We start from the raw sequence: 13,606 nt of genomic DNA, 5'->3' as shown, positions 1-13,606 counted from the left end.
AGACCCTGCCCTCCTCTGTCTGCTGGGAGGGGATAAGGAGCTCTCACCTTCTCCCCACCCCCTGAAGCCTCCTGGCTGCTTTGAGCAAGGTGTGGGTGAGAGTCTGCTACTCTGGTCCTCCCAGAGCTTCCAAGATGTTTCTCTTTTTCTTTCTTCCTTTCCCATGTGACTAGTAGGATTGTGGCTGGGGCAGCAGGAGCTTAGTTGTGGACTCTTGTTGTTTCAGATGCTGATGACCTTCGAGGAGGTGGCTGTGTATTTCACCAAGGGGCAGGGGGCTCTGTTGGACCCCGCTCAGAGAGCCCTCTACAGGGACATCATGCAGAAGAACTATGAGATGGTGACCTCGCTGGGTAAGGGATTCCTATCCCCTCAGTTATTAGAAGCTGTGAGGTCTGCTTTTCTGATTCTGGTCAGGTTCTTCCCTGGTCAGTTAGATTGAAGGGAAATAGGTTCCATAATGCACAGCTGCCGTGTGAGCGAGACTTGCACCTCCATACCCTCTCCAACGGGACAAGGGTGTCAAAATCTAATGGACATGCTAAACCCTCCCCAGCCGTCCAGCTTTCAATGGGGCAGAAGTCGTCCATCGTCCTCTCTGTATTGTTTCTTCTTCACACACAAAATCCCTCTTCACTTCCCTTCTTGAGAATAGCTCCAGCCCTGGGGAAGACTCTAGGCTCCGCAGGTTTAGAAGTAGGCAGGGGTCTAACTCCAGAGCTGTGTGTGCATCAGCAAGGTACCAGAGTGCACAGATCCTGGGAACTCCTTGTGAGGGCATAACAATTCCCCTCACCTCCCCAGACATCTGCCTCTTCCAAGGGGGCTCAGGGACCATATTCCTATCCTGATGGATTCTATGTTCCCCCAGCAGAGCATGGTCACAGGTTCCACTCACGGAATGTCCTGTGTGACAGACACTCTCCCAATCCTCCATGCACCCTGATTTGGTCTGATTTCACCCTTTGGGCAGGATTTCCCATTCCCAAACCTGACCTAATCGCTCAGCTGGAACGAGGGGAAGAGCCGTGGGTGCCCGATCTCCAGGCCTGCGAGGAAAGAGAGATCCCGAGAGGCACCCGCACAGGTGAGGACTGACACAGAAACCATCTGGCAAATGAAGGAAAAAGTTGAGAATCCCAAAAATACAGAGTAAGAGCCCTCAGTTCTTCCTCCTCTCACCCAGGACAGGGCTGTAGCTGAGCATCCCAAAATGTGGTGTGAGGAAGCACCCTCAGTTCTTCCTCGCCTCAGCCAGTGCAGGGCTGTAGTCAGCAGGTATTGTTCACACCACCCAGCCAGTTAGCTCCAGGAGTTTTCTTCCCATCTTTCCTTCCCTGTGAATGTTTGGGTGGGAAGTGGAGGCAGAATCCAATTGCTCAGTCTTCACAGTGTTAGTATGTTGAGTTTTCCCTCTGTGCTATTCCTCTTTCTCCCCTGCACAATGACTCCTTTCAGGATTGTCTCTCTCCCAGCAGGTGATGAGCGAGGGAGTGAGGAGGAGGAGGGCAATCATCATAAGGATGTTCCTGGGGAAGTGGAACCACAGGGGACCTTTATGGGAAAAGCTGAAGGAAATTCATCCCAGTGCTTGGAACAAAGAGAAACCTGGGGAAATTGGCACAGGTCAGAGAGGCTGCTGGGAAACCAACCAAGGGAGCAAGAGGAGGAATCTATTAAATGTAGGGGAGGAGATAAGGATCCCACAGCCCAGCAGACAAACCCCAAGGAAGAGAAACCCTACCACTGCCTCAAATGTGGGAAAGGATTCATTCTGAGACCACACCTTCTTACACTTCAGACAATCCATACTGGAGAGAAACCACTTCAATTCTTGGACCATGGGGAAAGCTTTAATAACCGTGGAAGAAGCCAAAAGGGAGAGAAACCCTATCAATGCCTCGAGTGTGGGAACTGTTTGAATCAGAAGTCAGCACTGATTACACATCAGCTAAGCAACACAGGAGGGAGACCCCATAAGTGCTTAGAATGTGCAAAAACTTTCATTCGGAGGTCAGACCTTGTTAGACATCAGGCAATCCACACAGGAGAGAGACCCCATAAGTGCTTAGACTGTGGGAAAAGTTTCATACGGAAGTCAGACCTTGTTAAACATCAGGCAATCCACACAGGAGAGAGACCCCATATGTGCTTGGACTGTGGGAAAAGTTTCACACGAAGCTCATCCCTTCTTCAACATCAGGGAATCCATACAGGAGAGAACCCCCATAAGTGCTTAGACTGTGGAAAAAGTTTCATATGGAGGTCAGACCTTGTTAAACATCAGGTATTCCACACAGGAGAGAGACGCCATAAGTGCTTAAACTGTGGAAAAAATTTCATTCAGAGGTCAGACCTTGTTAAACATCAGACAATCCACACAGGAGAGAGACCCCATAAGTGCCTGGACTGTGGGAAATGTTTCATACGGAGGTCTGACCTTGTTAAACATCAGGCAATCCACACAGGAGAGAGACCCCATAAGTGCTTGGACTGTGGGAAAAGTTTCATATGGAGGTCAGACCTTGTGAATCATCAGGCAATCCACACAGGAGAGAGACCCCATAAGTGCTTGTACTGTGGAAAAAGTTTCATACGGAGATCAGCCCTTGTTAATCATCAGGCAACCCACACTGGAGACAGACCCCATAAGTGCTTGGACTGTGGAAAAAGTTTTATTCGGAAGTTTGACCTTGTTAAACATCAGTCATTCCACATAGGAGAGAGACCTCATAAGTGCTTGGACTGTGGGAAAAGTTTCATACAGAGGTCAGATCTTGTTAAACATCAGGCAATCCACACAGGAGAGAGACCCCATAAGTGCCTGGACTGTGGGAAAAGTTTCATACGGAGATCAGCCCTTGTTAATCATCAGGCAACCCACACAGGAGAGAGACCCCATAAGTGCTTGGACTGTGGGAAAAGTTTCACACAGATATCACACCTCACTAAACATGAGAGAATCCACACAGCATCTAAACTTCTGTGACACATGGCCAGAAAGGGTTAAGAAACTTGCAGGCTAGTTGACCCAGATTCAACCTTTAGAGACATGTTCGAAAAGTGTGTAAATGGTATTGAGGGCTATTCCATGTTAGATAGACTAGAACTCTGAAATGTAAACTTGTATTGTTAAAGAATTGGAAGAAGATGGTAACTATGTTTACCTATATCTTGTTAGAGATTAACAGTGTAATCAAATGGTTCCTGTCGAGGGCTCTATTCTGTTAATTCAGAGATCAAAGGGAAATATTAACATTTAGATGAATTTTGTGTGTTGTAATGTCATTGCCTCTTTTTATTTCTGGTAAACTCTCTATGAACTGCTTTATGAATAAATGTCTTATGTTAATGCCTTTAATTAATTAGCGTTGATGTTTAGGAACTACAAAGTTACTTCAACCGCCTATTGTTCACCCAAGGGCTGTGTGCTGACCAGAGGCTGCAAAAATCTCTAGAAAAACTTTTGGGACCTGATCCTTTTCTCTCAGATCTTTGTTAGCTTTATTTGGGGGGGAGGGCATTTGAGTCGTAAGACTGAGATCTTCAGTCCCATCTGCACCGCCCTGATATTGGATATTTGGACATTGGACTATAACCTGATTAAATGATTCTGAGAACGATTCTTTGCAATTCTAAAACACCATCTCTACAATGAAACAGCCCTAAGGACTCTATGCATGTCTGTATGTATAATGATCTTTTAACCAATACACTCTCTCTTTTCTTCTTTTAATAAATCTTAGTTTAGTTAATGAAACAGTGCTGCCTCCTTCTCCTACCTGCTTCTTGTGGGCAGCAGGCTGCTTTCTGTGGTTCTGCAGCTGAGCAGCTCCCATCCTCCCTTCAACCTCTCAGCCAACTAAAGGCAGCAGCAGGTAAGTGTATTTCAAAGGGGGTGTTGGGGTGAGGGTGGCTGCTGGGGGGGGGGACGACTGAAACCCCTTCCCAGGTGGCTGTGCTGAGAGCCAGTGTAGCATGGTGGGGGGCACTGGCTCCCCCCCCCAGCTCTCTGCATCTGGCAGGGGGCTCAGTCAGAGACATCTCCAGAAACATCCCCCGTACCCCTGCAGCACAGAGAGACTGAGAGTGGGCATGGTGTGTGTGGGGAGGGAGAGGGGGGATGTCTCCTGGGCTCCTACAAGGTGCGGTGCCCCCCTGCTTGCCCTCCTTGCCTGGGCAGAGAAGCCTGCGTCTCGGGAACAGTGGCCATGTCCATGCAGTGTGCTTGGTCCCCCTCCCTGGCATCTGGGTGACTGCCTCTTATGGGGTGGGGTGGGGGGGGTGGAAGGAAAGAGGCAATGAGGAAGGGATAGGATGGGGTGGGGGGGCGGGAACTCAAGCTATCTGGGGAAACCTTCCTAGCAGTGCAATCTCTGCCTTGGGGTGTGGATGGAATAGTCTCCCAAGGGAAGGGCTAGTGTGACCCCTGTGGTACAACCTGGGCTGGAAGGAACTATCTTCTGTTTTATATGTTTAATCCGTGTGCTCTGGTAAACACAAGTCCAAGCATAATGTTGCGGGGGGGGGGGGGGGCATTGCTGAGTCCCAGGGTTGAGTAATTCTCTGGTGATAGTCATTGAATTGCTAATTGTCATTCACTTGCTGCACAATGCCTGGTGATGGTTGTGTAACATCCACCCAGCCATTTGGTCAAGTGCCTTATTGTTTCTGGGGAGTTGCCTTCCGGGCTACTCCCAAATATGCAGCATATTCCTACAGCACAATCTCATAACTTTTATACGCTTTAATGATACACATATTTTGACAGAACAGTGGGTTTCAGCAAATCATAATCTTTCCCATGATACCTTACATGGCCTGTTTTATATGAAAGAGAAAGAATATGTACAAATGATGAATATGGGGTTTACAGAGCACAGCACACTACTCCCCCGAGGTATAGAGCAGTGGCTCTCAAACTTTTGTACTGGTGACCTCTTTCACATAGCAAGCCTCTAAGTGTGACCTCCCTCCCTTATAAATTAAAAACCCTTTTTATATATTTAATACCATTATAAATGCTAGGTTTCAGAGTAGCAGCCATGTTAGTCTGTATTCGCAAAAAGAAAAGGAGGACTTGTGGCACCTTAGAGACTAACAAATTTATTTGAGCATAAGCGTATTTTTCACTGAATGCATCCAATGAAGTAAGCTGTAGCTCACAAAAGTTTATGCTCAAATAAATTTGTTAGTCTCTAAGGTGCCACAAGTACTCCTTTTCTTATTATAAATGCTGGAGACAAAGCGGGGGTTAGAATCATAGAATCATAGAATATCAGGGTTGGAAGGGACCCCAGAAGGTCATCTAGTCCAACCCCCTGCTCAAAGCAGGACCAAGTCCCAGTTAAATCATCCCAGCCAGGGCTTTGTCAAGCCTGACCTTAAAAACCTCTAAGGAAGGAGATTCTACCACCTCCCTAGGTAACGCATTCCAGTGTTTCACCACCCTCTTAGTGAAAAAGTTTTTCCTAATATCCAATCTAAACCTCCCCCATTGCAACTTGAGACCATTACTCCTCGTTCTGTCATCTGCTACCATTGAGAACAGTCTAGAGCCATCCTCTTTGAAACCCCCTTTCAGGTAGTTGAAAGCAGCTATCGAATCCCCCCTCATTCTTCTCTTCTGCAGACTAAACAATCCCAGCTCCCTCAGCCTCTCATAAGGAGAGGGTTGGGGTGGAGGCTGACAGCTCGCAACCCCCCGTGTAATAACCTCGTAACCCCCTGAGGGGTCTCGACCCCCAGTTTGGGAACCCCTAGTATAGAGTGTCACAGCTAGAAACTCCAAGACTCGGGACTTTTAAAAGGAGACTGGACAAAACATGCAGTAAGGATCAGCCCTGCGTTGGCAGGGAGATGGACTGAGCCAGGATGATCACAGAGGTCTTTTCCCCCTGTAACTTCTGTAATTCCATCCCACTCTCCTGGGAGTACAAATTCTGGTACTAAAGACCTGGTGCCTGGATCCCATATTGCCTGGCACGAGGATTGGGAATTAGTGCCCTGACGTGCAACTTCTCCTATTGGGCCAGTGTAGGGCCTGCTGTTAGTACAGCTCTTTGCAGGTGCCTTTGTGTTTCGCTGGACTCAGTCCCTGAGCGTAGCTCCACTAAACTGAGAGCTAAACGGACACTACTATCGTGCTGTGTGGATCCCAGTGTGCTTGTCTTGTGAATTTTTGGCATGCACATGTGGCTATATTTATCTCATTGTGCTGGTAGTACTTCCTTGGTGTGATGATGCCATTATGCTAAGATGGACCTTGAAAATAGTGCCCTGGTGTGATGGTCACTCTGTGCTGTTCATGGGAATCCTGCATTTTTGTACGCTGTGGTGTTCCCAGGAAATTACAGAGGCAAGGCGGGGGGTGGGGGATATCTTGTATTGGAGCAACTTTTGTTGGTGAGAGAGAGAGAGAGACCAGCTTTGGAGCTCTCACAGAGCTTTCGCACCTAAAGAGGAGTTCTGTGAAAGCTCCAAAGCCGGGGTCTCTCTCTCTCTCTCTCTCTCTCTCTCTCTTTCTCCAGCAGAAGCTGGTCCAATAAAAGATATCCCCTCCCGCATCTCGTCTCTCCAATGTGAATAGCCTCCCTCCAAAACTGGCAGAGGTGCTCGGAGGAGGGGGGGGGAGAGGAGCGAGCGGTGGGCAGGCGGGGCAAAGGGCGGAGTGGGATTGGGGCCACCGGCAAAACCAAAAGTCAGCATCTAAGTCACAAACACACCCACACCCCCTCTGCCCGGTCCCAGGGATCTGCCCGGCTCTTTCCTGTCCTCCCGCCATTGACCCTGGGGCTTCTAGGCAGGATGCCTACATAGGGTCGGGAGGAGCTGCCTGAGCCCAGGGGAAGTGGGGCCCCCGGGAGGTAGGGTCTGGGGCAGGGAGCTGCAGCGCGATGGGTTTATTGCTAAGACTCAGGGGGAGCGATCGCTGGGGTCAGTCCCCGCAGCAGGAAGCAACTCGCAGCCGCTGCGGTGACTCTGGCTCCCAGGGCGGGCACCGATTGGAGGGAAGGTAAGAGGGAGCCTCACCCCCCACCCAGGGAGCGGTGCCCCCCCCGTCACCCCCGGGCTGTGTGGGGAGGGTTTGGCCCCAGGCTGCTCCCAGCGGAGCTGGCTGCGATTCCCTGCCGTGGGGCCAGGAAAGCTGCCGCCAGCTCCCGGTGTGTGCGGGGCAGGGGGAGCCCGGCCGTGCCGTGCCGTGCCAGGGCTGGGACAGACACACGTGGGGGGAGCCGGGAGGGGGCGTGGGGTGCAGATGAGCGGGATTGAGGGGGGAACGGGGATGTGTGAGAGGGCAGGAGGCGGGATCCAGGGGCAGGAGGGGAGGAGATGGGGGGCAGGGGCGGTGGTTGCACTGAAAGGGGGAAGGGAGATAATGGGGCTGAGGGGAATGAGGCTGGAATAGAGGGAAAGATGGGGGGGGTGTCACTGAGAGGAGGAGGGGATGCTGGAGGGAGAATGTGAGAGCCAGAGGAGACTGGCTGAGGGAGAAGGGAGAGCCAGAGGGCAAGGAGAGGGTTGGGGAGAGACACAAGGCAGCTGACCTGCCCAGCAGATTTTTTGGGGGATTTTTTTTTTTCCTAAACGGGGACTGGGAGTGGCTGGTCAGGGATCTAACCACTCAGAAACTACAAAGCAAATATCCACAGGCAGCCCCCCTCCCCACACACACCGTGCTCCCAAGGTATTATTTGGTTGGTTTTTTTCCCTCAAGACAGACTCATGATCTGGGGGCTCTGATTCTTGAGGGCTGCCCAGGCCCCTGGTCTGATTTCTATGCAGGATTCAGATCTCAGCCACACCAGAGACACTGCTGGCTCTGGGGCTGGCAGGGGGTGAATGTGGAGGGGTCAATGAGATCCTAGAATCATCATAGAATATCAGGGTTGGAAGGGACCTCAGGAGATCATCTAGTCCAACCCCCTGCTCAAAGCAGGACCAGTCCCCAATTTCTGCCCCCAGATCCCTAAATGGCCCCCTCAAGGATTGAACTCACAACCTTGGGTTTAGCAGGCCAATGCTCAAACTGCTGAGTTATCTGTCCCCCCCAGGGATCCTCTTCTATATTTTCCAAGCCGTTCCGTCCCTTTGGACTCTTGCTGGAAAAGAGTATAATGAAGCCAATCTTTGTTCGTACTTTTCAAACCTATTATACTTTCAGGTACAAGTATTTTATCATACATTGTCTATGCTTTTAAAGTGTGTATTAATGTTGCAATTTCAATTCAAATTTCCAACCAGTGACTAAATTGGTAACACTGCGAGTAACTAGTTGACCACTGTGTGTGTGTGTGTGGTGGGGGGGAGGGGAGAACTTGGGGGTGTCTGTGTAGGGAAGTCCCTGTTTCACTGAATTAAGTCTCTTGTAGCACCTTAGTAGGTTACATCAGACAGAGAGGAGCTGTAGTGACTCCTCATTGGGATACCTGTGCCTTTAAGGACCCAGCCCTGGGAAACCCATGCTGAGAGGTGCTGTCTGTGAGAGGAGAAATAAAAAAGCCCCTCTTTCCCCCCCCCATTTTGTAAAAACTGGTGTCTCAGTCCACCGGGGTAACTGTTCCCCCTCTGCTCCTGCCTGTGCCAGGGTTTTACCCTCTGGCAGTGCCTCGCCCCTCGGCTTAATCCCAGCTCCCCCGATTTTGCCCTTCAGCCACTTTCCTAACCCTGCTTCCAGCTTCTTGACCACCTCCGACCAATGAATTTTTGCCCCTTGCTCAGAATCTGGCCAACACCCCCCCTTCGATTTGCCCCCCTTTTCCCTTTTTAACCCCTGTAAAAAGCAGCCTGCAGAATCTTATGGGTAATAAGGGCAGGGTGAAGGGCAGTGACTTCAGCAGAAGTTACTGAGCATGCTTAGTTCCTGTGAGCACGCTCAGTACACCCTAAGTAGCAAATTACAGGGAGCAGTTTCTCCTACTCTATATGGCAGGAAAGTGACTTTGCACAAAGGGCCCCTTTCAGGGACCTGCTGCTGAGTTTGGCCTACGTAGGGAGGGGCTCCCCATGTGTCTGTGAGTCCCAGAGCTGTTGCCCTCATGGATACAGCAAGGTTCAAACCCCTGTTAGCAGTGGCAGGATCTGCCAAATGAGAGCAAACGCCCACTCAATGGGGCAGTCACCAGTTCTCCCAGGGAGAGGGAAGATGATAAAAAGGGAGAGTAGAGAGACTGAACGGGGTAGCAGGAGCAGTAAGTGGGGAACAGAAGTCCCCAGACCTGCCCAGATCCATTCCCTGCATTATCCTGGGCAAACTGACACTCCTGGGAACAAGGGGAGGAGCTGAGAGAGGAAAAGCCAGTTGCTGACTATCTTGAATCACTGCGCTGTTTGTAGAGTTGGGGGACAGACACTGCCTTTGGGGATGGTGTTAGGGGGAATCCCCAAAACTGGCTCCTTTGATTCTGCTCTTTTTCTAGCATTTGGCTCAGAGATGCTGTTACTGGGAGAGTTTCAAAGTGTCCTGGTGGGTTCAGTTCTGCTGGAAGGGGCCTGGCCTGGGTGGCAATAAACTAACTGGGTTTCTTCCCAGCTTGGCAAAGTCCAGAGCACCTGACTCAAGGGAAAGAGCCTGGTGGAATCGGGGTGTGACATGGACTCCAGCTCCTTCTGCAACCGCCAACATCACCCCTCTCACCCCGACAGGCTGAGGTATCCCATCCAGATTTCGCTCCAGATCAACCCATCTTCCAGGAGACAGGGAAGGGAAATGGCTGTTATGGAGCCAGCTCAGGTAGGGGATTTTCAGGGAGGTGCTAGGGGGGGTGCAGCAGGGAGAAAACAGAGTGTGATAAACCTGCTGATTTTCTGAATAGGCCCGTTGGCAGAGAGGAGCTTTCCCCATTTATGAAACAGGAAACAGGGCTTGGAACATTTTCCAGACTCCCAATGCTGGAGCCTGAATCCACTACCCAGAGGCTGCTGTGAAATACAAAGGGACGCTGTTGGGATTCCTGTCCCTGTCTCTGACTCAGAGCTCGGCTTCCTGTCTCAGCCTGTAGCTGGCAGGCGTGTGAGAATGAGAAGATCCTGCCCTGCTCCGGCTGCTGGTGGGGGGAGGGGGGGAAATAAGGAGCTCTCAGTTTCTGTTCACACCCTGAAGCCACATGGCTGCTGCAGGGTGGGAGAGGGATTCTGCTTCTCTGGCCCTCCCAGAGCTGCTGCTGCTTTTTTTTTTTTTTTCTTCCTCCCCCATGATTAGTGGGATTGTGGCTGGGGCAGCAGGTGCTGAGTGGGGGACTCTTGTTGTTTCAGATGCCGGTGACCTTCGAGGAGGTGGCTGTGTATTTCACCCAGGGGCAGGGGGCTCTGCTGGACCCTGCTCAGAGAGCCCTCTACAGGGATATCATGCAGGAGAACTACGAGACGGTGACCTCGCTGGGTAAGGGGTTCCCATCCCCTCAATTATTAGAAGCCGTGGGGCCTCCATGTCTGAATCTGGTCAGTTTCTTCCCTGGTCAGTTAGATCAGAGGAGAATGGGTTCCATAATGCACAGCTGCCATGAGAGAGACTTGCATCTCCGTGCCCTCTCCAGTGGGACATGGGAGTCAAAACCCAATGGACAAGCTAAACTATCCCCACCCCTCCAACTTTCAAAGGGGTAGAATTCATTCATTGTCCTGCCTGTATTGATTCCCAGTCGCACACAGAATCCTTATTTACCTCCCTCCTTGGGACTAGCTCCAGCTGTGGGGAGGACTCTAGCCTCTGCAGGTTTAGAAATAGGCAGGGGTTTAACTCTACAGCTGGTTGTGAGTCAGCAAGGCCCCCAGATTGCGCAGATCCTGGGAACTCCTAGTTAGGATGTAGCAATTCCCCTCACCTCCCCAGACGTCTGCCTCTCACAACAGGGCTCAGCAATCCTGTTCCCTTCCTCTTGGATTCCAAATTCCTCCAGCACAGCACCGGGACATAGAATGTCCTTTGAGAGACTGTGTGTCACAATCCTTCATGCATCCTGATTTGGTCTGATTTCACCCCCTGTGCAGGATTTCCCATTCCCAAACCTGACCTGATCTCCCAGCTGGAATGAGGGGAGGAGCCATGGGTCCTGGATCTCCAGGCCTGTGAGGAAAGAAAGATCCTGAGAGGCACCTGCACCGGTGAGGACTGACACAGAAACCATTTGGTGAAAGAGGGAAAGAGTTGAGACTCTGCAAAATGTGGTGTGAGGAAGCACCCTCAGTTCTTCCTCGCCTCGGCCAGTGCAGGGCTGTAGTCAGCAGATATCGCTCACACCATTCCACCCAGCCTCTTCGCTCCAGGAGTTTCCTTTCCAACTTTCCTTCCCTGTGAGCATTTAGCTGGGATGTGGAGGCAAGTCTAATTGCTGATTCTTCGCAACTTTAGTGTGTTGGGTTTTCCCTTGGTACTATTCCTCTTTCTCCCTAGCACAATGACTCCTTTCTGGATTGTCTCTCTCCCAGCAGGTGCTACGAGAGTGAGTGAGAATGAGGATGTTCCTGGGGAAGTGGATGAATCTATTGTATGTGGAGGAGGACACAAGGATCCCACAGCCCAGCAGAGACATCCCAGTGAAGAGAAACCCTATCAGTGCCTCAAATGTGGGAAAGATCACAGCTTGTGACACATCAGACAATCCATACTGGAGAGAAACCCCTTCAATGCTTGGACCGTGGCAAAAGCTTCAATAATTGCTCAGACCTAAATAACTATGGGAGAAGCCACACAGGAGAGAAACCCCATAAGTACTTGAACTGTGGGAAAAGTTTCACACAGATATCAGGCCTGGTTAAACATGGGAGAATCCACACAGAAGAGAGACCCCATAAGTGCTTGGACTATGGGAAAAGTTTCACACACAGATCACACCTCACTAAACATGAGAGAATCCACACAGCATCTAAACTTCTGTGATCCATAGCCAGAAAGGGTGAAGCAACTTGCAGGCTAATTGATCCAGATTCAACCTTTAGAGCCATGCTTTGTAAGTGTGTAAATGGTATTTAGGGCTGTTCCATGTTCTATAGGCTTGAGCTTTGAAATGTAAACTTGTATTCCTAAAGAATTGGAAGAAGATGGTAACTGTAGTAGTCTCTGTTTACCTATATCTTGTTAGAGGTTAACAATATAACCAAACGGTTCCTCTCTAGGGCTGTATTCTGTTAATGTGGAGATCAAAAGGAAAAATTAACATTTAGATAAAACTTGGGTGTAATAATGTCATTGTCTGCATGTCTCTGTAAAGTTTGTGGTAAACAGTTTATGAACTGCTTAATGGATAATCACCTTATCTTAATCCATGTAGTTAATTGCCGGTGATGTTTAGGAAATACAAGGTTACTTCAAAACCCTATTGTTCATCCCAGGACTGCGTGCTGTCAGGAGGCTGCAAAATTCTATATAAAAGCTGTTGGGACCTGATCCTTTTCTCTCAGATCTTCTTAAGCTTTATTCAGAGGGAGTTTCAGTCTTAAGACTGAGATCTCCAGTCCCCTCTGGACTGCCCTGATATTGAACATATTGACATTAGACTAGAACCTGATGAAATGATTCTAAAAAGGACTCTTCAATTCTAAAGCACCATCTCTGCCGTGAAATTGGCCTAAGGACTCTATTCGTGTCTGTATGTATAACGATCAATACTCTTTCTTTTCTTCTTTTAATACATTTTACTTTTGTTAATAAGAATTGGCTGTAAGCATGTATATGGGTAAGAACTGAAGTATTCATTAACTTCTTGGGTAATGTCTCCGATCCTTTGGGATTAGTAGAACTTGTTAGATGATGAACAAGATTTTCACTAATCCGCATTATATTTAACTGGGCTGTCTGGAAGGGAGCCCAAGGCTGGGTTGCTTTAAGGAAGGGGTAGTCAATAGGCAGTCTGTGCGCCAAATCTAGACAGCCAGATGCTTTTAAACGGAACCCTGAAAATTTATTTATCTATTATTATTATTATTATTTATTATTATTACTGTTGTGGGTTTTTTTTATTATTTTCTCTGGAGAGTGGACCTTGTCTATGCCTTGACAAAGAAATTTTGACCTTGACAAAAAAGAATTGATGACCTGTGCTTTAAGGGAACTGTGTTTTGGCTTCTGGGAAACCAGTAAGATATGCATAGAAGGTGTTTTATTGCTGGCTTGGTGAATCTAAGTATTGGAATATCCACCAGTTTTGGGGATTGTCTGCCCCATTCTTTGCAGTTTGTCCTAACTGATCAAGCTTAGCGTGCTCCCCCAACCCCTCTGGGAGCCTGCTCAGAATTTCATAAATGCCTTGCCTCTGGGAAAAGTTTAATTCAGCCATCACACGTCATTAAACATCAGAGAATCCGTAAAGATGTGAGAGACCCTAGGAATAGCTTGACTGTAGGAAAAGATTCAATCCGAGCTCGCACACCAGTGATCCAAACAATAGAGAGACCTTGAATGTGGGGGAAGGTTCATTTGGTGTTCCCGGAGTATCAGCATCTGCAAATCCACACAGGACAGTAACCGCTGAGATGTTCTCAGTGTGGAAAATGCTCCAAGTGAAGGTAACCCCACATTGGACATCAGAGACTCCTCCACACAGCCTGGAAATTCTCTGAGTGCCCTGACTGGGGCTGGCCATGGCGACCAACCCATTTCCTCGTTCCC

At 49.4% G+C, this 13,606-nt stretch overlaps 3 protein-coding genes and 1 long non-coding RNA gene across 12 annotated transcripts in view; 2 read left to right on the top strand and 2 right to left on the bottom strand.

Annotated features, from left to right (window-relative positions):
* LOC119842642 (zinc finger protein 239-like) overlaps positions 1 to 13,606 on the bottom strand; it is a 1,225,455-nt gene that overhangs the window by 300,698 nt on the left and 911,151 nt on the right. The window lies entirely within an intron of this gene.
* LOC119843367 (zinc finger protein 664-like) overlaps positions 1 to 13,606 on the bottom strand; it is a 1,158,238-nt gene that overhangs the window by 382,347 nt on the left and 762,285 nt on the right. The gene's annotated exons all lie outside the window — the stretch shown is intronic.
* LOC119843295 (zinc finger protein 585A-like) overlaps positions 1 to 13,606 on the top strand; it is a 63,500-nt gene that overhangs the window by 30,380 nt on the left and 19,514 nt on the right. Inside the window, exons 1-3 of one of the 5 annotated variants that reach the window (XM_043496673.1) lie at positions 44 to 353; positions 974 to 1,087; positions 1,479 to 2,930. In XM_043496673.1, the coding sequence (XP_043352608.1) occupies positions 227 to 353; positions 974 to 1,087; positions 1,479 to 2,930 (1,693 nt within the window). In that variant the 5' untranslated portion in view covers positions 44 to 226. Of the gene's footprint in view, positions 1 to 43; positions 354 to 973; positions 1,088 to 1,475; positions 2,932 to 13,606 lie in introns of those variants that run through there. The other 4 variants (XM_043496672.1, XM_043496671.1, XM_038372486.2 and 1 more) reach the window with 4 other exon arrangements.
* LOC119843387 lies at positions 9,601 to 13,225 on the top strand. Of its 2 annotated transcripts, none has more exons than XR_006275636.1 (3): positions 9,601 to 9,733; positions 10,255 to 11,103; positions 11,428 to 13,225. It is a non-coding gene; the product is annotated as an uncharacterized LOC119843387 (long non-coding RNA). The 2 variants fall into 2 exon arrangements; XR_005288924.2 differs by lacking the exon at positions 9,601 to 9,733 and having other exon boundaries at positions 10,322 to 10,381; positions 10,990 to 11,103.

The sequence above is a fragment of the Dermochelys coriacea genome, chromosome 14, assembly GCF_009764565.3.
Source record: "Dermochelys coriacea isolate rDerCor1 chromosome 14, rDerCor1.pri.v4, whole genome shotgun sequence".
Lineage (NCBI taxonomy): Eukaryota > Metazoa > Chordata > Testudines > Dermochelyidae > Dermochelys > Dermochelys coriacea.
This window is presented reverse-complemented; position numbering and strand designations above follow the sequence as displayed.